Below are 25,493 nucleotides of genomic sequence, written 5' to 3' on the forward strand. Positions count from 1 at the left end.
CAAACATCTGGAGTTTTTTTAGATGTACAGAGTCAAACGTTCACATGCATCTGACAAACGGAAGTGCCACTAAAAAGAGTCTTGCTCCCAAAAGAGTGCTGCCTCATGGTGAGTGGCAGTGTGTTTTACACTGTAATATAGTAACACAAAACACATTCTCTCTACAGCAATACAAAACATATCGCTAGAAGCTTGCTGTGGTCAAACACAAAGTCCAATTCAATTTATACATAAATTATTCCAATAAAAAAAGAGAATGAAATTCAATTACCAATGAAAAACAAGACAACCATGGCCCGATGGCATCTAAAGAAGGAATATGTTACTGTAGGACAAAAGCCTAGACTGTAAACCCACTGTAAACCCCCCAAAATGATGTAAAAACACCAGATTATTTCACATGGGATTCAGTGGCTTTACCGTTATCAGCAATATGTAGCATATCATTTATTTATCAGTATCAGTTTGATTAGGTCAATACTAGAAACTACTGTTTTAATATTAAGTTCTTTTTATTATATATCTGTTTTCTTTTTCTAAATAAAAATAAATATTTTATTGAAACTATATATTTTCCAGTTTTTGACTGTACATTAAGTGTTTGATGTCTGATTTCACTAAATTCACTTTATGTACATGGTATTTTAGATTTAAAAATAGGGGGAAAAACACAATATAATTTATAATATTAACTATAATATAGTTTTTTTTAGTCGTAACAGGAAAATAATAGACTGTTCGTAACGGCAACGTTTTTGTGTCTCAATGAATTTTCTGGTTTGAACATGTTGGAGTTTCTTTAGGAGGCTTGATTGGTGCAATCCCATGGTGCACTGGGCTGGATTCACATTCATCCAGAGTGCCTGTCCTGCTTTTGACATTAACAGTTTGTTGTAATGTGTGTGTGTGTTTGTGTGTGTTATATACCAAATACATTGTTAACCCTGGGTAACATGCAGGTCTTCATTTTGTGGGATATTCGGAGGCTGTGTTACGCCACTTTTGATTTGCCCTGGTGACGTGTCGTCAGCATTTACTTGAAGAATATTTGTGGTGACTCCTGCAGCGACAGGCGCGCTCGTGGCCCCAGGCGCAGGCTGTTCAGATCTGGCCCCTCCCACGCCATGCTGAGAGCCCGAGGGGGAACGGCATTCTGGGTAATGGACTTCTGTGGGGAGGGGTGAGCAAGGAGTTGAGAGACTCTGTTCGTTGGTGTAGAAGATGGAGGTGGGTTCAGCGTGCTCCTGTGGAGATTGAGGAACGGTTACAGAACGCAGGGTCAGTCAAGACAAGAGGAAAGCGCTTTGGTAGAGAGGGAAGACGGAGGAAAAAACTCAAGAACAAGAGCAGGTGAAGCAAGAGGACCAGCAGGAAGTTTAGTACATGGGCGACAGTCACGTCAGCAAGCAGTGGCAGTGAAAGCTCCAGCAGATAGGAGGTTGGAGATCAGTCTGGGATATGGCAGGAACAGGACAGCTGCTAGTACAGAAGAAGGGCTTTTGTTTGGGTTGTTAGTGTCTCAGTGTCATGTTTAATCTCTGAAAGGGGAAAAATAAGAGAAGACAGCATTCGAGGAAGGCACAGACAGAAAAGGGATTCAACATATAAAGGCAAGTTAAATAAAATGCTCTGAGGAGATCATTTTCATTTTTAATATTCTTAAATTCAAAACTAAAGGCCTGTCAACAAAAATATGTTCATTTTAACCCCCCCCCCACCCCCACATTTTTTTGCATCGGTTTGAAAAGAAATGCAAAAACATTATTAAAAAAATAGCAAAAAAAGAACTCAATTTTTGATGAACATTTGAGTTGGTGTGAACGGGCATTAACATCCCTTGTGACAAAGAAGCATACTTTAGAATTCTTTTAAAAAGAGTAATTATGGAAACAATATGCTTCAATAGAACATGCTTACGTGCAAAATGGATTTAACTGCATGCTATTTACAATTAAATGAATATTAAATGCAATTAGTTGAGCTTTGTGCTTCTTTGATGCACTTCAGTAGGACTTAAGTACATTTTGATATTTGATTTCATAATTATGTCTGAAATATGGCTAAAGTGACAAGCATTTATGGTAAATTGAATTTTTAGTTATTTTTACTGAAACTTGTATGTCATGTTTTAAAACATTTGTAATGATAAAGTTGTAATTTTGTACATTTAAACTATCAATAAACTATGCAATAAAGCACTTCACATGTGCTTTAGCATGTTAGTCAATTAGTCAAAATAAGTGTTTATAGATGTGTGTTAAAATTTCATAAATATATTATCTGCAAGTAGTTTTTTTATATTTAAGTGCGTATTCAATAAAAGTAAGATAGCTCTTCATTAGTGTTTATTATCTTCATTGTTTTTAAAAACTTAAAATTACAAGGCTGGTAATGTGACTTCAACATGAAAGATATTTAAATAAAATAAATAAATAAACAAGTGAATAAGTGCATCATTAATACTGACATTTAGAGGTAAATTTAGTAATGTCCTGTAATTAAAAATAAATAAATAATAATAATCAAAAATTATTTTAAAAGAAAAGCAGGTGAGGTTAAGAAATGGGATTGTAAACTGTAAGTACATGGAAGTTAAATGTGGGCATCAAACATGATGAATACAAAATGATATGACAGATTAGATAATATGTTGAAGATAATATATAGTACATGATGAAAAAAAAATGTTATGTAATGTAATTGTAACACTTTAGTTTAGGGACTAATTCTAACCATTAACTAGCATGCATATATTACTAGCATACTGGCTGTTTCTTAGTACATATAAAGCATGCAATGCATTATTCTGCATGCCAATATTTGAGATTCCTTTATCCTAACAGATGCCTAAACTTAAAAACTACCTCACTAACTATTAATAAACAGCAAATTAGGAGTTTATTGATGCAAAAGTTGTAGTTAATAGTGAGAATTGGTCCTCAAACTAAAGTGTGACAGTATTAATTAAGACTATTTGGCCATTCCAGACAAATATCCAAAGACCTAAACTTACAAACAGCGAACAACAAAACCACGGCCTAACAGAGCAAAGAACTAAGCACAATTAGTTCTTGTTCAAACTCTATGACCTGGAAGTGAAAAAAATAAATAAATTATATATATATATATATATATATGTATATATATATCTGGATGGGTCAACTTTCGGCTTTCAACATATTTGATAAAGTGTACTGTATGAATGAAAAATATAGGTGGATCTTTATATAGGTGGTTTATAAGAGTCCTGTTTATCATTATCATTTACTTAAGATTTGATAATTAGATTTCAGTTTAATTAAACTCAAAATGAATTCAAGAGTTCTAGCATAAAGTTCAATACAAACTTGCACTTCTACATCTATTAAACTGAATTAATAATTTCCTCATGATCTGATGAGAGTTTATTAAAATGACCCGCTGTTTATAAACATGTAGAGTAATGCTCAACTACCAGATGACAAGTGGAAATGTTTTTTAAAAGACATTATTAAATATTTTTTATGAATCAGTGTGGATCCATTGGTAAATACAGGTCCTTCTCAAAAAATTAGCATATTGTGATAAAGTTCATTATTTTCCATAATGTAATGATAAAAATTAAACTTTCATATATTTTAGATTCATTGCACACCAACTGAAATATTTCAGGTCTTGTTTTAATACTGATGATTTTGGCATACAGCTCATGAAAACCCAAAATGCCTGTCTCAATAAATTAGCATATCATGAAAAGGTTCTCTAAACGAGCTATTAACCTAATCATCTGAATCAACTAATTAACTCTAAACACCTGCAAAAGATTCCTGAGGCTTTTAAAAACTCCCAGCCTGGTTCATTACTCAAAACCGCAATCATGGGTAAGACTGTCGACCTGACTGCTGTCCAGAAGGCCATCATTGACACCCTCAAGCAAGAGGGTAAGACACAGAAAGAAATTTCTAAACGAATAGGCTGTTCCCAGAGTGCTGTATCAAGGCACCTCAGTGGGAAGTCTGTGGGAAGGAAAAAGTGTGGCAAAAAACGCTTCACAACGAGAAGAGGTGACCGGACCCTGAGGAAGATTGTGGAGAAGGACCGATTCCAGACCTTGGGGGACCTGTGGAAGCAGTGGACTGAGTCTGGAGTAGAAACATCCAGAGCCACCGTGCACAGGCGTGTGCAGGAAATGGGCTACAGGTGCCGCATTCCCCAGGTCAAGCCACTTTTGAACCAGAAACAGCGGCAGAAGCACCTGACCTGGGCTACAGAGAAGCAGCACTGGACTTTTGGACAAATTTTGCATGTCATTCGGAAATCAAGGTGCCAGAGTCTGGAGGAAGACTAGGGAGAAGGAAATGCCAAATACCTGAAGTCCAGTGTCAAGTACCCACAGTCAGTGATGGTCTGGGGTGCCATGTCAGCTGCTGGTGTTGGTCCACTGTGTTTTATCAAGGGCAGGGTCAATGCAGCTAGCTATCAGGAGATTTTGGAGCACTTCATGCATCCATCTGCTGAAAAGCTTTATGGAGATGAAGATTTCGTTTTTCAGCACGACCTGGCACCTGCTCACAGTGCCAAAACCACTGGTAAATGGTTTACTGAACATGGTATTACTGTGCTCAATTGGCCTGCCAACTCTCCTGACCTGAACCCTATAGAGAATCTGTGGGATATTGTGAAGAGAAAGTTGAGAGACGCAAGACCCAACACTCTGGATGAGCTTAAGGCCGCTATCGAAGCATCCTGGGCCTCCATAACACCTCAGCAGTGCCACAGGCTGATTGCCTCTCGATGCCACGCCGCATTGAAGCAGTCATTTCTGCAAAAGGATTCCCGACCAAGTATTGAGTGCTGACTGAACATAATTATTTGAAGGTTGACTTTTTTTGTATTAAAAACACTTCTTTTATTGGTCGGATGAAATATGCTAATTTTTTGAGACAGGCATTTTGGGTTTTCATGAGCTGTATGCCAAAATCATCAGTATTAAAACAATAAAAGACCTGAAATATTTCAGTTGGTGTGCAATGAATCTAAAATATATGAAAGTTAAATTTTTATCATTACAGTATGAAAAATAATGAACTTTATCACAATATGCTAATTTTTTGAGAAGGACCTGTATTGTCCTGCTGTGCTGCAAATTTCAAGATTCAGTCATTGTTTTGACATCATGCAGCACTGTATGAATATCCCTAATACATTCTATTATTATTCTTCGGCTCCATAAATTTATAAAATTAATTCAGCCCAAATAGATTCTTTTCATTGTGTTGTCTTTTTTATTTTACTTTTATAAACACAACGTTTTCTAATAAGTTTAGGATTTAAGTAAAAACATCTTGAACTGTTAGAATGTGCACCAGTGTTATATTTATCTATCAATATTTTATAATCGCATATTTTATAATAGTCACAGTAAAATTTACAAACTGATTGGTCTTTTTTCTTATCTATTTGCATACTGAATTTTCTTTCTCGCATATACTTAAATTAATATTTTATTCATTTTATATAATGTATTTCTTCACTCAAATAAAAAAATGACAAAGTTTTATAGCTAAGTTCAAATAAAATAAAGCAAAAATTAAATAATAAAGTTTTATGAGAAAACAAATCCTTATGCAAAAATAAAACCAAGATAAACTATTTATTCAGTTTTGGTTTATTATAGTATATCAAGTTAAACTACATTAAACTGAGAAATGCTGTCTTAGTAACTAGATACAATTTTATTTATTTCTTTTTTTTCCTCTATGTTTAATTTGATTTCAGTTAACGCTTATTTTATTTCAAGTATCTTTCTACTTTTATGTTTGTGATTTTAGCTTCAGTTTTGGTTGAATATAATAACCCTCCTATACAGAAGTGTGGGTAATCAGATGAATGTGTGAGATGTTTAGTATGGATGTACCAAAGTATATTAAAAGAGAAAATGGGGATGACGGATATGAAAGGTCACTACAGAATGATATGGGGTTTGGTTTTAGTTTGGTTTGCTTGCAGGGTTGGATTATTTAGGTGAGGCACCTCTACCCTGCTCAGATCTAGTTCAAGGACTACTGGCCTCTAAAGTCTAAGCAGGGGCTGGATGCAGTCAAACAGGGACAAAGCGCACAGGGTTTGTTCTAAACACATACGTGCTGCATTCACCACTGCAGGATGTATACCTCTGTATACAAGGGTTTGAGAGCCGCCTGGCCTGACGCATCTGTAACATAGCGCACATTCATTAGGCACCGACACGGCAGAAAAAGAGAACAGAGACAGACAGTCTGGTAAATTGGGCCAGTTATTGAGCAGACAATGACAAACGTTTAATTTTAGGGTAAACTATCCTTTTGGTCATTCCAGCAGTAAATATAAATGAGTGACGTTTGAAGAGACACATGGTTGGGCTGAACATGGACAGGATGTGTGGCTACAAAACAATTCACAAAAGACAAATCAAACCAGAAGAGCACAAAACAGCCGAGAGCACGGAATGTCACTAAACAATGTAAATTCTTACAGAGGCTGCTGAGCGTCCAGGACCCCGCTGGGCCACTATGGCCCCAGAGATAGCCTTGATCCAGCCGTGCATCTCGTCTGGGCTGTCCGACTGAGACAGAGAAAATACAGACAGATTTCATTTTTGTTGAAATGTTAAACATTTAAAAACAATTTAATAAAACATTTATTCATGCTTGAAATTATTTAGATCAGTGGCTATCAAAACTGTGAGACTAAGAGCCATCTCAGATTAAAAGGTAACATAACATTAAGGACCCTATCATACAACCGGCGCAATGCGATGCAAGGCACAGCGCAAGTGTGTTTGCTAGTTTCAGTCCGGCACTGTTCGCATTTTCCCATCCAGCGACACATAGTTTAATTAGCAAATGCATTTGTGCCCATTTCTAAGCCCATGGGCGTGCTGTTCTAAAAAAGAGGTGTGTTCAGGTGCATTGCTGGCGCATTGCTATTTTAAGGAGCTGAAAATAGACTGCACCATAGACCAACTCAAACCTGGTCTAAAGTCTAAAGTCGATGGCGCAACTTGAGCGCGTTGGTAGAAAATGCGCCTCTGGGCGGGTCCACAGTGCGCACTGACTTTGCTTATTACACACAGGGATGCGCATCACACAAACATGCCAAATATTAAAAACTCATCACGCGGAGCTATTTGAAAGCCTGCATCCAACACAGACGACTGAAAGATTGACTGGCCACTTAACAGGTAATTTCAGCAAAACATCACTCGTTGAACTCCTCAGTTTAATCAGTGTTTTTAATAAGTCAGTGTATTCCTGCTTTAACTTCGCGCACGAGCAGATGGGTTTCTTCGCTTGAGAAGCGTTCAGCTTTTCCGCCGACAAATTCTGCCATGTAAATAGCGATCCGCATCTCGCTCTTAAAGGGAATGGGAAATGACACTCTGATTGGTTTATTGAACGTTACGCCCATTACTTATTAAGAGAATAGGGACAACCCATTCCAGAAAATATTTTTACACTTCGCATTTAGATCATTAAAATAGGGCCCAAACTTATCATTCTGAACACAACGTGATTTCCAGTCATTTTATTCAGATGAGAAATCAGGTTTTTGCTGCTAAAAATGATTTAAGAAATATATTCCATCTGATATACATTTTCTAAAGATGTATTGTGTCGCCACTGCAAATAAAGTAACGTAATGGGACAAAACTAAACAATAGCCACAACTATTGTCCCATTACAATAAAAGTTGTTTACATTAAAAACACAGAGTCCAATGATAAAATGCAGAAAGCAATATTAAAGAGTTTATATATTTATATACATTAACTGTGCATTAAATGGTTGGTTGACTGTTTTTTTTTCCTAGGCTTGATTGTGTTTATGGGGTGCAGTCAAACATGTTCATGCTTCGTTTTTTAAAAAACACATTATTTTTCACATAATTTACCTTTATTCCACACCGATCTGTCCCCAGTGTGTTGTGATTCATTAAACCGCCTCTAGAGCAAGTCTGAACATCCCACTCCTCAAGCTTAGAAAGTTGTATTGTAAACAATGACGTCCTCTATATTGTTTATCAATTTGAGTCGTTTGAGACACAGAGAATATTAATGAAGAGGATCATGCAAGCACGGCTCTTAATGGTATGTTTGTTCTTTGTCGTCTTTACTTTTAGATACGCTGTTGTTTGTAAATGCTACTGCTTCTGTTAGCTTTTAATATATGGTTCTCTTACGAGAGTTCTCTCGTACTGCGTCTCAGCTAAGACGCTACGGGAAAAGTCTCTTTTCACGAAATACTGAAGCAAAAAAATTATCCTTAATTTTGAATTTTTGTAAAGCGCATTTGCAGCAGTACACAGCAATAGGCGAGACGGCTCGCTCGCTCATTGGCTGCTCTGCGGCAAGTGCACAGCCTATCGAGCGCAGGCAGATGCAATATCAGACCAATAAGGGCGCTTCGCGCCCTTCACGCCACTTCCCCCCGAAACGGGAGTGGCCCAACTCTATAAAAGGAGCTCGAAAAGGCTGACTCACCTGATTTTTCATCTCTTCGCATCGCTGGATCACGAAGGAAGCAAGCGCCGTCTGATAGGCATCTCAGCGGGACGAGCCACTTCTGAAGCTGCTGGCCTTCGCTGCCTTCCACTGCCGTTCCTGCTGCGCTCTCCGGCGCACATATCCTTTCAATTCTGTTATATCCAACTGTTCTTTATGCGTGTGTGTGTGTTCGCCCTGCGACACACACTCGTAAAAGAGCTTGCGTCTTTTTTAAGATGCCTTCCTGCGGCTCGTCAGAGCCCCACTCAGCGAGGGAGACCGGTACGTCATATGTGTCTCCTGCCTGGATGAAGATCATGCAGCGCTCGCGCTCGCTGACGGCGGATGCCCTCACTGCGAGCTGTTGCCATGGTGACTCTGAGGACTCGCTTGGCCTTTTTCTCTGAGCCTGCATTCTTCGCTGTGCTGAGGTGCCGTAAAAGTGCCGCTTCCAGCGGAATCCGGAACCGTCTTCAGCTCAACCGAGCTCGCCGGTTCGCCCTGCTTCACCGGCCTCCCCTGCATCGTATCCCGATGAGCAGCGCCCGCTGTTTGCCGCCGCGTCGTCCGAGGAGGTCGATCTCAGGGCCGCGTCGGGGCAAGAGGACACGCGCTCTCTGCTAGCTTCAGGCAGTGAGGGCTGGGCGAGCTCCGAGGATCTCGCGCCTTCTTCTCAGAAGCCCAGCAAATGAGCTGACATCGAGAAGGAGCCGAGGCGAGTTCTCACGCTGGCCGCGACGAGTCTCGGCCTCGAGTGGTCTGCACCAGCGCCCCCCATCTTGTTCCCGGCTGGATGGTAGTTTCCTTTCGAATGAGCGTACTTCTCAAAGCCCGCCTCATTTCTTCCTGAGCTTCACGAAGAGGTGGCAAAGGCTGGGAACGCTCCATATTCAGCGCGAACTCGTTCGTCTGTCTCACTAGCATTCTCCACACTGGATGGTGCTAAAAACAGGAACTACCAGTCACTTCCGCTGGTGGAACAGGCGATAGCGATGCACCTTTGTCCGCCTTCTGCTGGACGGCGGACGAAAGCGGTGTTGCCATCTAAAGCCTGCTGCATGACGTCACCTCTGCTCGCGCGAATCTTTTCTGCTGCTGAGCAGGCTGCGTCTGCACTACACACGATGGCTGCTTCATCAAAGCGCCGGTGTACGAGCTCCGCTGTGGCCGAGCTCTCACCCAAGCGCGCCGCTGTTTCAGTTCCAAGAATTTTGACTGTCTCAGCGTTTTCTGCAACGCGCAAGCCTGCACAGTTGCCCGCTTGCCTGCACACAAAAGCCGTTATCGCAACAGCTTCAGCAACGCAGCTCGAGACCCCCGTTCTCGCTCGACCGGCCGAGTCGCCGCGGCCGAGCTCTCACCTAAGCGCGCCGCTGTTTCAGTTCCAGGGATTGTGACTGTTTCAGCGTCTTTTGCAATGCGCAAGCCTGTACGGTTGCCCGCTTGCCTGCACACAAAAACCGTTATCACGGCTACCCAGATATTTCCCGAAAGAGGTGTAATTTCTGGTGTCCCGGCCACGGCCGATGGTGCTATAAATGTAGTGACGATGCCCCCTGCTCAGTGCCCATCTCCACATATAAGCACAGCCCTTCACACAGGGGCTCGCGCCCATAAAAGCGACTCAAGTCAATCGCGCGCACTGCAAAGTAAACGTGCCCACTCCTCAGTGCCCACAATCACTATGTCACACGCGTCATGTGGTTTCTGTAAAAACGAAACCCGTGCACGTTCGTCCGGCCATGGCCGATGGTGCTATAAATGTAGTGATGATGCCCACTCCTCAGTGCCCATCTCCACATGTAAGCACAGCCCTGCACACAGGGCTCGCGCCTATAAGATCGACTCAGATCGGTCACGCGCACCACATAGTAAACGTGCCCACTCCTCAGTGCCCACAAACACTATGTCACACACGGAGCGTGGTTTCTGTAAAAAACGAAACCCGTGCACGTACGCTCTGCCCAGGCAGACAGCGAGTCGAAAGCAGTAAATGTGCACACTTGCAGCCCACAGTTACTCGCAGACATCACGAGTCCCATGGGACCCGCTCAGCCCTCCCTCAATCGGTTAAGCGCCGGGACGGGGTCGAGGAGGAGCGATCTGCCCGCTGTGATCAGCGCGCTCCCCGCCTCAAATGCCACAGGCGTAACGCCCATGTTACAGCACACCGAAACGCCGCCGTTGCCCAGTCAACAGAGCGCGCTTCGCATCCAGCCCTTAGCCATTCATGCAGATGCATGGTCAGCGCTTCCAGGGGTTTCGGATTGGGTGCTAGGCATTATAAAGAGAGGCTACTCGCTACAGTTTTTTCGACTCCCTCCGCGCTTTTTAGCGGGCGTTGAATCCACGGTCAAAACAGAAGTAGCACACATACTTCGGGCCGAAATATCAAAACTGTTGAGCAAAGGGGGCTGTAGAGCCTGTGTCTCAAGCTCAAAGCGAGGGGGGGCTGTACAGCAGATACTTTCTGGTGCCCAAGAGAGACGGGGGTCTCAGGCCCATACTGGATCTAAGACAGCTGAACAAGGCATTGGTGAAACGCAGTTTCAGAATGCTTACGACCAGGAAGCTCCTCGCGCATATTCGCAGAGGAGACTGGTTCATGTCAATAGATCTGAAGGACGCGTTTTTTCAAATACAGGTAGCGTCAAATCACAGGCGATATTTGAGATTCGCCTTCAAGGGCCAGGCACACCAGTTTACAGTCCTGCCGTTCGGCTTGTCCATAGCTCCTCGTACGTTTACGAGGTGCATGGACGCAGCGCTCGCTCCTCTCAGACTCAGAGGCATGCGAGTGCTGAACTATTTGGACGACTGGCTGATGCTGGCTCAATGACGAGCGGAGCTCGTGGAGCACAGGGCCGTTTTACTCGATCACCTCCAGAAACTCGGTCTCAGTGTCAACTGGGCGAAGAGTTCGCTGAACCCCAGTCAGACGATACTGTTTTTGGGTTTAGCTCTGGACTCACGTTCCATGACGGCGCGGCTGTCACCACAGCGAGTGTTGGGCATTCAGCGCGCGGCGAGGTCTCTCCGCTGCGGCGCGACTGTTTTGCTCAGAGAATGTCAGAAGATGCTGGGCCTCATGGCCTCGGCATCTCCGGTTCTGCAGTTGGGCCTGCTCCGCATGCGCCACCTGCAGTTCTGGCTGAAAGCGCGGGTATTTGGTCGACTGCGTCTCAAGGTCAATCAGGGCTGCGTTACAGCCCTGAAACCCTAGAGAGCAAACGACTGGTACCAATCAGGTGTAAACCTGGGGACTTCCTCGAAAGTGAAGATGGTGTCGACGGACGCCTCCACTTCGCGATGGGGAGCGCTGCTCGAGGGCAGACCGTCCTTTGGCCTGTGGTCAGAATGGGAAAAGCTCCAACATATCAACTGTCTGGAAATGCTGGAAGTAGAGAACGCGCTGACGCGCTTTTGTCCCCGAATCAAGGGCCGCCACGTCTTAGTCCGTTCGGACAACATGTCTGTGGTGTCCTACATAAATCGCCAGGGCGGTCTCGGGTCCCGAAACCTGTACAGGCTGACGGAATGCCTCCTGGTTTGGGCTCAGCGCAACTTGCGCTCGCTGAGGGCAGTTCATGTGCCTGGGCTACAGAATCTGGGTCCAGACAGGCTGTCCAGAAACAACATTCCCACGGGCGAGTGGTTTCTACACCCGCAAACAGTCCGGCTGTTGTGGGAGAGATTTGGCAGGGCGGAGGTGGACCTCTTCGCGTCCCATGAAAACGCTCACTGCCCCGCATTCTTTTCCAAGAGCGAAAGGGCGCTGTCACGGGGATGGTCGTGCTGCCCGCTTTATGCTTTCCCTCCCGTCTCCCTCCTTCTGCAGGTGATAGAACGGGTGAGAGAAACGAGATGTTCAATACTGCTTGTAGCGCCTTTTTGGAAGAACCAACCATGGTTCCCAGATTTGATGCGGTTAGCAGACATCGCCCGTGGCCAGTGCCTTTGAGGAGAGACCTCCTCTCGCAGGCCAAGGGCTCGATTTGGCACCCTCAACCGGAGTTGTGGTCCCTCCATGTGTGGGCGCTCAATGGTTACCCGCTGATCTCTCAGTGGGAGTGCTAAATACCATCACTCAGGCTAGAGCTCCGTCGACATGATGGTTGTATGCCTCGAAGTGGTCGGTGTTCTCCAGCTGGTGTACAGCTCGGGGATGTTCCCTTAGTTGTGAGGTGACGGAGGTTCTCTCCTTCCTACAGGAGCTGTTGGATAAGGGCAGGGCCCCATCCACGCTCAAAGTTTATGTGGCGGCCATCGCAGCGTTTTCTGAAACAGCGCTCGATTGGGTCATCCGCTTCCTTAGAGGAGCTAGGAGGCTGAATCCTCCCAGACCTTCGTCAGTCCCTATATGGGACCTTGCAACGGTTTTGGAGGCCATGAAGGGTCCCCCTTTTGAGCCGATCCAATCGATTAGCCTCCAGCATCTGTCGTTCAAGACGGTATTCTTGTTGGCTCTCGCTTCAGTGAAGCGGGTGGGTGACCTGCACGCGCTCTCTGTGAGCCAGTCGTGCTTGGAGTTTGGGCCTAATGACTCAAGGGTCATACTCAAACCTAGGCACGGTTACGTGCCAAAGTCCTTCAACACGCTGTTTCGGGCTCAGGTTATTGCCCTGTCTGCCCTGTCGGTGTCAGGAGAGGATGGAGACTCGAGTCTTCTTTGCCCTGTTAGGGTTTTAAGAGCTTATGTGTCTCGCTCCGCTGTCTTTCGACAGACTGAGCAGCTGTTTGTCTCGTTCAGTGGACGTTCCAAGGGAATGGCTGTTTCGAGACAGACTCTATCCAGATGGATAGTTGACGCCATAGTGTTAGCTTACGCTTCCAGGGGCCTTCAGTGCCCACTGGGCGTCAGAGCACACTCCACGAGGGGCATCGCCTCGTCGTGGGCGTGGTCTACTGGGATCTCCTTGCAGGATATATGTATGGCGGCAGGTTGGGCCTCGCCGTCTACATTCATCAGGTTCTATAACCTGGAGGTTCCCGCCTTGCAAGCAAGGCTGCTGTCAGTATAGCCGAATCAGGGCCCTGATGGGAATTCTGAGTTTGTGAGCGTTATGCGCTGCCAACTGTTATATGGGCAGTATTGCGTAAGACCCGCATTGCCACATTGGTCAGGCCTTGCCTCGACTGTGTGATGATTGTATTGCCGCATCTACGGGTGCTGCTAGATATGGGACGGAGGGCTCCCCCCCTCTCCTGTCCTGGGCTCTCTGTGAGTCCCTCGGGTGACTGTGCACTGTAAATCCTGGGCGTTGCTTCAGGTTTATTGGTGTGTGATCCCTGCGCGCACGGCGTTTTACATGGGGTTCCCGTAGCGTCTTAGCTAAGACGCAGTACGAGAGAACTCTCGTAAGAGAACGTACTCGGTTACTAACGTAACCTCGGTTCTCTCTAGAAGAGGTAACGAGTACTGTGTTCTCTGCCGTGCGTACGATTCACTCTGGTTCACTTCGGCGATTAAATAAATCAGGTGAGTCAGCCTTTTCGAACTCCTTTTATAGGGTTGGGCCACACCCGTTTCGGCGGGAAGTGGCGTGAAGGGCGCGAAGCCGTCTTGCCTGTGGCTGTGTACTGCTGCAAATGCACTTTACAAAAATTCAAAATTAAGGATAATTTTTTTGCTTCAGTATTTCGTGAAAAGAGACTTTTCCCGTAGCGTCTTAGCTAAGATGCAGTACTCGTTCCCTCTTCTAGAGAGAACCGAGGTTACGTTAGTAACCGAGTACGTTTTATTCTGATTAAAGCTGTAATACAGCACATCAACTGTATACGCGTCCATGTATAACGCATCTCATTGCTATGCGAAAATAAATGTATAAACAGAACAGTTTGTTGGAGCTGATCTGATGATTTAAATGAGAGAGAGAGAGACAGAGAGAGAGATCCAGAGCAGGGCGACGTGAGGAACAAGATTGAGAACTGATGCTTTAGAACATTGGTTTTGAAACTTGTGAATCCATTACAAGAAGAAAGAATTGCGATTCATATATGCACAGATTTTTACATGCACCCCTAGTTTTCTCTTCCTCTTCTCTAAAGCAGCACAACATGGCTTCGCCCCCCTTTTTTTGTGTGTGTTCCCAGAGTTTATCTGGGCTCGTGACGTAACAAACCCGGGAAGAAGCTCATTGTAGTCCCTTACCAGCCATTTTTGTAGGCATTAAACTGCCAGGATTCTCAGTTTGCATTGAATTTTCAAAGCTGCAACATTGCAGATATTGTTTAGGCTCAAACAGAAACATTACAAACTAACTAGCATTAAAAAAATGAAATCGCAATCAATCACCCCTTTAAATTAATCAAAAGAGAAAAGAAAGAGAAAGAGAAATCTTGTCTTGAGATGTTGTGCTGGTATCACCATAGAAATTCCACCATTTCACCATTTGTATCACTCCACTTACAGCATTTATCACAGTGAGTGTCATAGCGGATGCCCAAATCCACTAAAATGTAAAAATAATACTGTTTTTGTGTCACGGAATGTATTTTTTAGAGCGTTGTAGATGAGAATGTACTTGTTTAGACTTCAAATATTCGGTTTGTTAATAAAGATAATGTCTATTTGAAAACTTGCTTCAACGTTTTCTGAGACCAGCTCCAGGGCATCAGTGGCTGTTCAGTGCTCATGAACTTGCTGAGAGCAGGCTCACCTCGGCCAGATCTTTTGGTATTTGCCGCTGACTCTGTCAATTACAACCAAATTTATTTAACTATTTATTACATTTATTTTTTCCTAAATTCCATTTATTTTTTTCAAATTCTGTTATTTCCGCCTTGTTAATTTTATGGTTATCAAATCAAGGCATGAAACATTAATTTCATTTATCTTTTAATGACTGAAAATGAAGTAATTTTTTTTTGGCAAACAATATAAACATTTATTTTGACGGGTCAGAAGCTTATGAAAGCTCTCTCAGAGCAGTTCTGGAGATGTTGTTCATGCATTTACACTAGGGCTGCACGATTCTGGATAAATTGAGAATCACAATTTTTTAGTCTCATATTGAGATCACGATTCTCCTACGATTCTGAACTTAATAAAATTATGTGTGACAAAATATTACTGCTGCAGTCTATTTAAAAGTGTCTAATTAATCTGATTGCATTATTAAACATTTTAATATACACTACAAGTCCCAAAGTTTTTGAACGGTAAGATTTTGAACTATCCCTTTAAGGCAAACTCTAATAGAGAGGGTGAAGAAATAATATGAATCCATAATTTTTTACCTGAATGTAGAAAGTTCTTGAGGTAGTAACCAGTTCAAAAAGATTGTCCCTCATCATCAAGTCACTAAAAACACAAATCAAATCAGTATTAGAAACAACAGAATAATGGGTAAAATCCTATGCTGTTGAATCAGCACAGATGCATAATAGGAATGCTGTTATTGTTTATTAATGTTTGTTTGCTCACTATTATGAAAGGTCTGCCCAAGTCCCAAATAGCACAACTTTTAAACCTTGTGAACTGTCATATGTTAATATTAAGATAAACTTGGCTGCCTGGAGTAAATAAAAATATAACAAATAACATGTTTGCCTGACCTATCCTGACAGAACACATACATCACATGACGTCTGTTCAGAGTGTTTGGTGTTGTCAGGAAGATCCCATTTTTAAAAGATTAGATAAAGCTTCCTTAGAACGGCACTTGGCGGACGATTTCTCACTTCTGATTTTCCAGACGTAATAACAATCTGTGCCTGGTGAGTTGTCCAACACAATTACAGTTTAATTGCATGCATTTAAAGTTACAACAAAATGGAAGTAGCAACAGATCTTTTCTTCCTTATCTGATTTTAACAGATTATGGATTTTAAAAAAATTGTTGTTTATAAAATATATACATAGGTGAATTTTCATTTAATGATGGTGTGCTGTATGCAGTGATTTTAATGTTAAAATACTTTCCCACTTTATATCCCACTATAAAGTGCAACTATAAGTTGACCATTGAGACAGTAATTTAGTAGGATTTGTTTAAACAGTTTATCTCTGGCTCAACCATAGGTGTATGTATGAGGCATGACAAGGGGTGTGGCAAAAGCGTATTTGGAAACCAAAACAAGTTTTTGAAAACAAAATAAGACAAGACAAAAAAATAAAAATTAAAATAAATAAATAAATAAATAAAATAAGACAAAGCAAAACAATACAAGTCAAGCAAAACAAAACAAAAAGAAAACAAAAACGAACCACTACTGACCTTTGTTTACACTCCTGCACCTTGTTCACTTCTTTCAGAGGAATAACTCGTAACGGCTCTCGTTCCTAAAGACAGAGTTTCATTAAATAATGTATTAAATATTGTCTTTATTTGATGTGAATGATTGAACAAGCACTGAGCAAACATTCCAGCCATGCTTAATGTCTGCAGTGAGGAAGTGCAGGCCCGAGCAGGGTGCTGCACTGAGCGCAAGCCTGTGATTATCAGCCCTGAAATAGCCTTTATTGACATCTACTGTATGATTTAGCCTTTGACCAAGCCTTCTTCGTATGCCTGCCCTCCTCACACACACACACACACACACACACACACACACACACACACACCGAGAATCAGTTGCTTCCTGTTCTCGGTGTGTGTGTGTGTGTGTGTGTGTGTGCGTGCGTGTGTGTGCATGTTTCCCAGTACCAGCCCCAGTACCAGAGCCTAGGCAAATGGATTCCACTCAGGTCTCTCATGATGAACGCTCTTGCCGACTTGCGGCGGGACTCTGCCTCTATTGTGCTGCTACTGATCACTACATTGGGGCCTGTCCTATGAAACCCCCATGTCCTGCAGTGAGTACCATTCAGCTAGACCCAGAAATTTCCATGCTTTCAGTGATTTCAGTGCAACTGGTCACCCCAACATGTTCTCTTACAGTCTCAGCTTTGGTCGACTTGGGCTCCTCGGGCAACTTCATCTTGCAAGGCCTTCTCGGGCAACTTCATCTTGCAAGGCCTTCTAAGTCGTCTTCAGCTGCCTTGTCGCCATCATGCCCAGAAACTCCGAGTCGATACTATCCAAAAAATGCCACTAGGACGTGGGCATGTGAGATATAAGGCCCCTTACTTGAAACTCAATATCGGTAACTTCCATGAAGAGGAAATCACCTTTCTGGTACTGGAGGGACCCACGGTGGACATCAACCTGGGATGCCCCTGGCTCATCCTCCATTCTCCAGAGATCAGATGGGACTCCTGTGAGGTTAATTGCTAGAGCAAATTCTGTCACTAACACTGCCTCACTAAACTTCTAAGTCCACTCCACAAGCCACCAGCTTCCCAGATCGCTTCCGTGCATATTGAAATTCCTGAGCCAAAACTCCCTCCATCCCATCTGATTATGTGGCATTCCAGGATGTCTTTAGTAAGCAGGCAGCCCGAGTTTACCCGCTGTCCATCCTGGAGTGCAAAGCTATAGAGGTGTACATGAAGGAGGCTCTTAACCAAGGAATCATCCAGCCCTCCAGCTCACCAGCGGCCTCAAGTTTCTTCTTCATGGATAAGATGGACGGGGGCTTGTGGCCCTGTATTGATTATGGAGCTCTGAATTCCCAGATGTTCAAACTCCCTTTTCCACTTCCCCTGGTCCCTGTGGCTCTTGAGGAACTCTGTGGGGCATGTATCTTCTCTAAGCTGGACCTGCGAAGCGCATATAACCTTGTTTGCATCCGGGAAGGCAATGAATGAAAGACGGCCTTCATTACCCCTTCTAGACACTATGAGTACCTCATTAGGCAGTATGGCCCTGCCAATGCCCCATCCATCTTCCAGGGGTTTATGAACGAGGTGTTCTGGGAGTTGCTCCACAAGTTCGTGATCATTTACATCAATGATATACTCATTTACTCCTGGAACCTGGCTGACCATTGCCACCACATTAAGCAGGTCCTTCAGAGGGTACGTCAGCACCACCTGTACCTCATGCTGGACTAGTGTGAGTTCCACTGCTCCACGGTGCAATTCTTAGGCTACATCATCGGCCAGGAGGAAATTCAGATGGACCAGGGGAAGGTGACTGCCATCATGTAGTGGCCCATTCCCCAGTCTGTAAAGGAGCTTCAGAGGTTCCTTGGATTTGTAATTTCTATAGGCACTTCATCAAGGATCTCAGTCTGCATAGAGCCCCATTGACCACCCTGCTCCGAGGAAAGCCCAAGTCCCTGTTCTGGAACTCCAGCACCCACAAAGCCTTTGAGAATCTCAAGAACACATTTAGCATGGCTCCCATTCTTCGCCATCCTGATCCCCATCTACTGTTTGTGGTGGAAGTGGATGCCTCCACCACAGGAGTTGGAGCCGTGCTTTCTCAGCAATTTAGTGAGTCTCCACGCCTCCACTGTTGCTCATACTGTGCTATTCCAAGAAACTGACCCCAGCGGAGAAGAACTACGATATCTGTAACAGGGAGCCACTGGCCATAAAACTGGCCCTAGAAGAGTGGCAGCATTTGCTAGAGGGAGCCAACCATCATTTCACTGTCATCACTGACCACACAAACTCCAATATCTCTGTGATGCCAAGAGACTCAATCCCCGGCAGGCCCGATGGGCTCTATTTTTCACCCAGTTTAATTTCATCATTAACTACCACCCAGGAAACAGAAATTGTGAAGCCGATGCCCAAGCACCTTCCCCTACCCATTTCTTGTCAGCCCTGATCACACATGGAAGTCTATTTTGTAACCAACCTACCTGAATCCAATGGTAACACATGCATCCTACTGGCAATGGATCATTTCTCAAAAGCCTGCAAGTTAATTCACATACCTGGGTTACAAACAGCCCTCAAAACCACGGAACAACTGTTCACCCACGTCTTCAGGAACTTTGGACCAGTGTACCATAACCAATGAACTGTCTCTCAATATTCCAGATTATCACCTGCCATTTGTTCCTCACGATCCAAATTCAAGTCTTTCAATAAATCACCTTGTTACTCCTCTGACCTGTTGTTTCTGGCTCCATTTGTGATAGTAGTTTATTAGCTTCTAATTAATTTGATGGAATTCTGAAAATAGTCAAGGTTTGGATCCATTTAAATAGATTTGATTTGATTTCATACAATTATTTTTGTATGATTTGTGACATTTTCACAATTAAACATAGGTCAATAATTGTATTCTGTATATGAAATAAAACATTCACAGTAAGTTTTGTAAGACTTTGTAAGATTGTGTTTATATGACTAACTCCTAGTAATAACTGCATTGAATTGTCAGAGGAAAAAGATCAGTTTAATAGTCTCTGCTATTCTTAACTACATGGGAATAAAAATAATTAGGCTACTATAATGTTTCTCAAAAAAATTTCAACAGGAATTTGTGTGTTTGAACAGTGGAACAACTTTCCATTGTTCTTCCACCTCAGTCAAAACAATTTATAACAGTTTACTATGGTTTTAATCCACTATAGCCAAAAAGTTATTTTAGTGGAAACATGTCATACAGTATGCTAGCCAATTGTCCTTCCATCGATACTCCAATGAGTTGAATGTTATAGGCTTCTCACATTTGAAACTGTTAACCCAGTGGCACATTCAACCCTGGATTATAAAACCGTTACTTTACCAAACCTATACCTGTAGGGTTAGTGATTCACACTGTTTAGCTCTCATACTGTGATTTGGAGCAGGGGTTCATATCTCAGGGTCAAAAGTGGTGTTAACATTTTCAAAAATTACAAGTGGCTTTGACCTGGGGTTAGGCAATTTAATCATAGCATAAAAAGCTCTTGCAAGCTTTCCAAGCTTTTCCAATTATTAAAGACAGAAATTACAACAAAGAAAATACAATTGAATATTTGGTTCCACTTTATAGTCTGTATTTACATAAAAAAATTGCTTGGTACAGTGTCCTTATTATGATCATGTTGTATTGCAAAACATTTTTACTGCTACTGAGGTGGGAGATGGTTAAGGTTTAGGATATTATGGTTGGGTTTTATGTAGGGTCAAGCAGTGTAATTATAGATATAGTTACAGAAAGTAATTTTTAAATCTAAGTACAGCGTAAAAACAAGTGTGTACATAAGTGCATTGTATCAAATGATTCATTTAAATGTTACACCTCAGTTAAAGATACTTAATATAAATTTATTTCGAATCACAACTCACATTAGTGATTTAAATAAATACATGCAAACTGTAAAGTATGTTTAGGAACATGTGCAAATAAAAAATTCCCCAGGGATCTTTAAAAGGTGAAATAAATAAGTACATTTTATAAAACGTAAGGTCATGAAAAGTATTAAATATATCTTGGTATAACATTGCATAACAAACATCTTAATTGACATTTTAAAAAGGGGGTCTTTAATTTCACAATGGAATAACATTTGTGATGCTTTCAAAATTGTTCTCTGATGTCCCCAGAGTGTGTATGCAAAGTTTTATCTCAAAATACCCCACAGATAATTTTTATAGCTTCTTGAAATTGCCACTTTCAGGGTATGAGCCAAAACGCTTTGTTTAGGTGTATGTACCCTTTAAATGAAAATATGCTGCTGCTCCTGCCTCCCTTCCAGTTTTGCAAAGTCCAGGGGTTTTCCCGCGGAATTGGGCTACTTTAACACTGTGGGAGGGTTTTGTTGTTGTTGTCTGGGACATTTCCTTCGAAAATTAAATTTAACCACCATCTCCTCATTGGTTGGTGCATCCCAACACACATCACTTTTAATGGCTCTTTAGCTCTGACATTGTATCTCCAGCAGCTACAGCAAGAGAACAGTAATGGTGGACTACAGCTTCTCACTCCGGGCTGTGAATATGCTAATAGGGCAAAGAGCATCACAAATGGGCGGGACTTTCCCTCGACTGTGTCGTCATAGTCTGAAACTGCACGTGTAGAGAGACTGTTTATGATTTTTTTGATTTATAAAACAATGAGTGAGTTGAAATTTTGCCATTATAGGCTGGTTTTTTTTTACACACTGCGGCCACACAACTGTGTTCAAACACCTTATAAAAGTGATTTTTGCATTCTATGGCACCTTTAATGCGCTCCAAGGTTTTTAAACATGAGGAATTTTTAAACTCCTTGGTAAAAAGTATACATCAAGCCCTGCAGATATTTTTAACATAACAGAATTATATTTGTTTCTAAAACGTAATTATGAATTTCCCAAAATTTAATATGAGATTAAATTAAATGAAATTTAAGAGGAAGATGTGCTTCCATTGTAGACCTAAAGCAATCACCACTGGTGCAGACATGTTCAGACAGAGTCAGCCTGTTGACACACAGAACAAGGAATTCAAATCACCGTGAACAAGTTTAAACAACCACCAGGGTATGCACACACACACACACACACACCATCTTACAGCCTCCACTGAACACAAGCTTTTCCTCCCACATGAGTCACTGGTCTAATTCTGGGTGCACATATGTAAATATACTTCATTGGTGAAATGTGATTGGACACAGGATCAGATGGCATGAACAATACACAGGCCGGACTTTCACTTATCAGATGGGAGCTTATAGATGGGCTCATAGACGCACAGGTGCAAAACACAATGAAAACAAAGAGTTGGACAGGTCAATGGGTTTGAGAATGAATCAAGATCAACAGCAGTATGCAGGACTCTAAAGAGATGCAGGAGGAAGCAAGAGAGGGAGAGACTAACCATGTCTGATTTGAAGTAGCTTAGTGCATTGTCATCCAGCAAGAAGTATCTCCTTTTCCAGTTTTTCATCTAGAAAAAACAAAACAAAAAAACGTATATAATCGCTAACACTATAAAGCAATCTGTATTATATTTTTTATAAGCACATTTATAAGACTTCTAAAATGTCAACATGATCATGCTGAAAAACCTGTTGTTCACCATTTTGTACAAAGGGTTATACTTTTTTTTAGCAAGTCTTTTTTTTTTTTTTTTCAATTTTAAAAACTCTTTAGGTTGTGGTACACTTTTTTCTGTGGTATCTATACAGATTTTTTATAAAGTAAACACAAGAATAACCTTAGTATACTGCAAGTGATCTTTCAGGATGAGTATTTACTTGACTGAAGAAACTTTGGTTTATGTGATTATCCATACATCATGTTAAAATGCATCAAATATGATACATCAAGCTTTCATAGAATCTCAATCATCACTATATTGCAATGCATTACATTTTATCCCCGCAATAAAAAATATAGAACTTAGAAAACTAGGTATTTACAGATCATCTCACTAAGATACATTGTTGTGAGATATAGAGTGACCATTTTATTTGATTTATTTGCATTTTATGCAAGAAGACGGCTATACTGTTATCTATCAGACTTACATTACATGCTATCAGAATTATTTCATCTTACTTTTTTGTCATATAAATATCAGCAACTGCATCAAAGTGCATATTTTTGCTCAGTTCAGACCTCTGAACAAATGTGAGGTGTCTTCCCCCCTCCTCGAGTATGAGCTCCATAATCTATATCATATTATATGAGCCCTAAAAGTCTGATACTCAACAAAAAACACATATACAAACTTATTCTGCACTTTTTACTCACCACAGCTCCCTGTTTGACACAATATCCAGCTTTAATAACCGACTGGTCTTGGTTGCTCCGGCTCAGGTAAAACGGCAGCTGACCAGGAGGTTTCCTCATCCCACTCTTATCTGCACCATTCTGACCTTCCCCCTTTTCCTAAGAGCCAGTGATATAAACAACAATGTTGATTACATCTTTTTTTATTCAAATGCATTGCATTAGCTAAATCAGTAATGATACTGCACAAACAGATGGTAAATAAAAGTGGTATCATTCAGTACCATGATATTTATCAAAGTATGAACCATCTGATTATCATGGAACTGCTCAGTACTTCTTACAGGATTTTGTTTTTGTATCTTTAATATATGTTAATGTGTCATGAGGTTAAATGACCTGTGTGGTGGTGATGATGGGCACTCCTGCAATGATTTCGGTCTTGTAGGACACTAGTTTCGTGGCACCCGATGTGTCCACACATGCTTCTGCTGTATTATGGGCCACCTGCTCACCTGACTTTGGCACCTGGAGAAGACGTGAGAAAAGTCAAACAAGCATAGCAAATTTGTATGCGACAGCTGCTTTCTTTATATATTTACAAATTATTTAATGCAAAAACAGTATGACAAGGACAAACAATATCTTCAATACATTGAAAAATAATACATAAATATTTTTAAAAAGTTACTTAAATTTCAATTATATTTCACAATATTACTGTACTTTAGATCAAATAAATGCAGCCTTCTTAAAAATCTTACTCATGCCAATTATTATTATATATTTTTTTAATGTTGAGGAATAATAGTATGTAGCCAAGTTTTTAATGCTTTTCATGTTGTTGAAAAAAACCCACTGAAATTTAGACTAGACAAAACTAGACATTTTCTTTTCCCCTCAGTATAAATTTATAATTTGTCCTTCTGGTTCAGCCAATGCAGTGATCAACTGCTTGCTAGTATAGACTGACTGACACTACAGCTGTGGGGTTGGCAGTTCATCGTTTAGTGCCTTCAGGCCAAAAACACTTCCCTCATCAATACATCATTACTACACATGCTGTCTCTGACCCAAAACAAGCTGCCAGTTCTAATCATGCTAGCATCCAACGGCAAACAAATCCTGCAATGCATGATAATTCTGCCATTAACATTCAAACAATGTTTTTAGTAGCACCTACATTAAGATTTGACACTGTCCATATTGAATATTCTGATTATGTATGCATCATAGATGACCTAACATGTTTAAGCTGATTGAAGATGATTAAGCCAATATCAACCTTTTAGATAGATAGCTGGCATATACCAATATGCAGGGACGGACTGGGGCTAAAAAACCGCCCTGGACTTTCTCCCAAATAGGCCCATCATCCGGCCATTCGCCCCTAACCGTGCGCAACAGACACTAGCCAGGATGTCCTGATACTATGCCACAATACTGTCAGACTATCAGACAAGGTATTCACAACAAGTAGCATCTCAAAACCAATGATGATAATAAAGTTGTGTTTATTAATTCCTCTTCCCTCAGCCTTGAAATAAAAAAAAAAAAAAAAAAAAATGCCATCTGCATTGAAAATAAAATACAAAAAATGAAATGTCACTGGCTACAAAAACCCCACTTGTATATATAAAACATATAGTTACTATATACTATAACATATAACTATTCAAATATAATGAAAGCAAATTTAAAAGTGCAGTAGGTAAGCCTTATAAAACTAACTTTGTCATATTTGCTGAAACTGACCCTGTGTTCAAGTATAACTACATAAAGCAGGTAGTTAAAAGAAAAAAAAAATCTTACTCCTCTAGTACTGACTACAGCCTGTGGTACGATTTGTAAAAATCCACATCTCCCTCTTCAGTCAGATGCACCCATCAGGGCTGGTAGGGGTATCTAAATGGGTGTCAATCACTGATCATGCACACGCATTCATTCTCCCTTGTGGAGGGGTGGGGGGCTTAGGAAACCGTTTTGGGCTTTAGCGGAAAGGGGGGAGAGACTGAGAAGTTGCCGATGTTCAAGTTTTTTGGCTAAGTCCTGGATTTTCACAATCCTATCTACAGCACCTTTAATGTTGGGGAAGTAAAAGTGTCTTGAGAAGGGCACTATTCTCAGCAACTCTGTCTATTATGAGGTCATTGTCAAGGGACATGAGGATGTCCTTCTCTGTGGCCATTAACATGAATGTTTCCAGGTGTTCCTGAGAAGTTCTGCTCCTTAAGCGATTCTTAATGTACTTCAATACATGAAACTTCTCTCACAAGCTACCTGTGTCACAGGCAGAGTGAGAAGAAATTTGTAGCCTAAGCCAAGGATGTGATAGGCATCTGTCAGGAGGTTGTACCGTGTAAGAAGTTGGTAGCAACACACTGGGCATTCTTTGCAAGATTTACAGGTGCTGTTTTTTATTTCTGCCTCTTCCCAAACATCTGGGTCATCCTCTGCTACCCTGACTTGGTACTCCTCAAGAACAGATTGTTTAAGATGTGGC

General features: G+C 41.8%; 1 protein-coding gene and 1 long non-coding RNA gene across 6 annotated transcripts in view; one reads left to right on the forward strand and one right to left on the reverse strand.

The window, feature by feature from the left end:
- Positions 1 to 600: 600 nt before the first annotated feature.
- The window catches only part of plekha1b (pleckstrin homology domain containing, family A (phosphoinositide binding specific) member 1b), a 51,173-nt gene continuing 26,280 nt past the window's right edge, over positions 601 to 25,493 (reverse strand). The window contains exons 6-13 of one of the 5 annotated variants that reach the window (XM_059531942.1): positions 23,390 to 23,518; positions 23,012 to 23,149; positions 22,134 to 22,202; positions 16,723 to 16,787; positions 15,743 to 15,806; positions 6,494 to 6,583; positions 6,153 to 6,193; positions 601 to 1,244 (exon numbers count right to left, since the gene is read on the reverse strand). In XM_059531942.1, the coding sequence (XP_059387925.1) occupies positions 1,034 to 1,244; positions 6,153 to 6,193; positions 6,494 to 6,583; positions 15,743 to 15,806; positions 16,723 to 16,787; positions 22,134 to 22,202; positions 23,012 to 23,149; positions 23,390 to 23,518 (807 nt within the window). In that variant the 3' untranslated portion in view covers positions 601 to 1,033. Of the gene's footprint in view, positions 1,539 to 6,122; positions 6,194 to 6,493; positions 6,584 to 15,742; positions 15,807 to 16,722; positions 16,788 to 22,133; positions 22,203 to 23,011; positions 23,150 to 23,389; positions 23,519 to 25,493 lie in introns of all 5 variants that reach the window. The other 4 variants (XM_059531941.1, XM_059531943.1, XM_059531940.1 and 1 more) reach the window with 4 other exon arrangements.
- LOC132122068 (uncharacterized) lies at positions 17,117 to 19,451 on the forward strand. The gene is made up of 2 exons (XR_009426339.1): positions 17,117 to 17,300; positions 17,386 to 19,451. It is a non-coding gene; the product is annotated as an uncharacterized LOC132122068 (long non-coding RNA).

Source organism: Carassius carassius, chromosome 40 (assembly GCF_963082965.1).
Source record: "Carassius carassius chromosome 40, fCarCar2.1, whole genome shotgun sequence".
Classification (NCBI taxonomy): domain Eukaryota; kingdom Metazoa; phylum Chordata; class Actinopteri; order Cypriniformes; family Cyprinidae; genus Carassius; species Carassius carassius.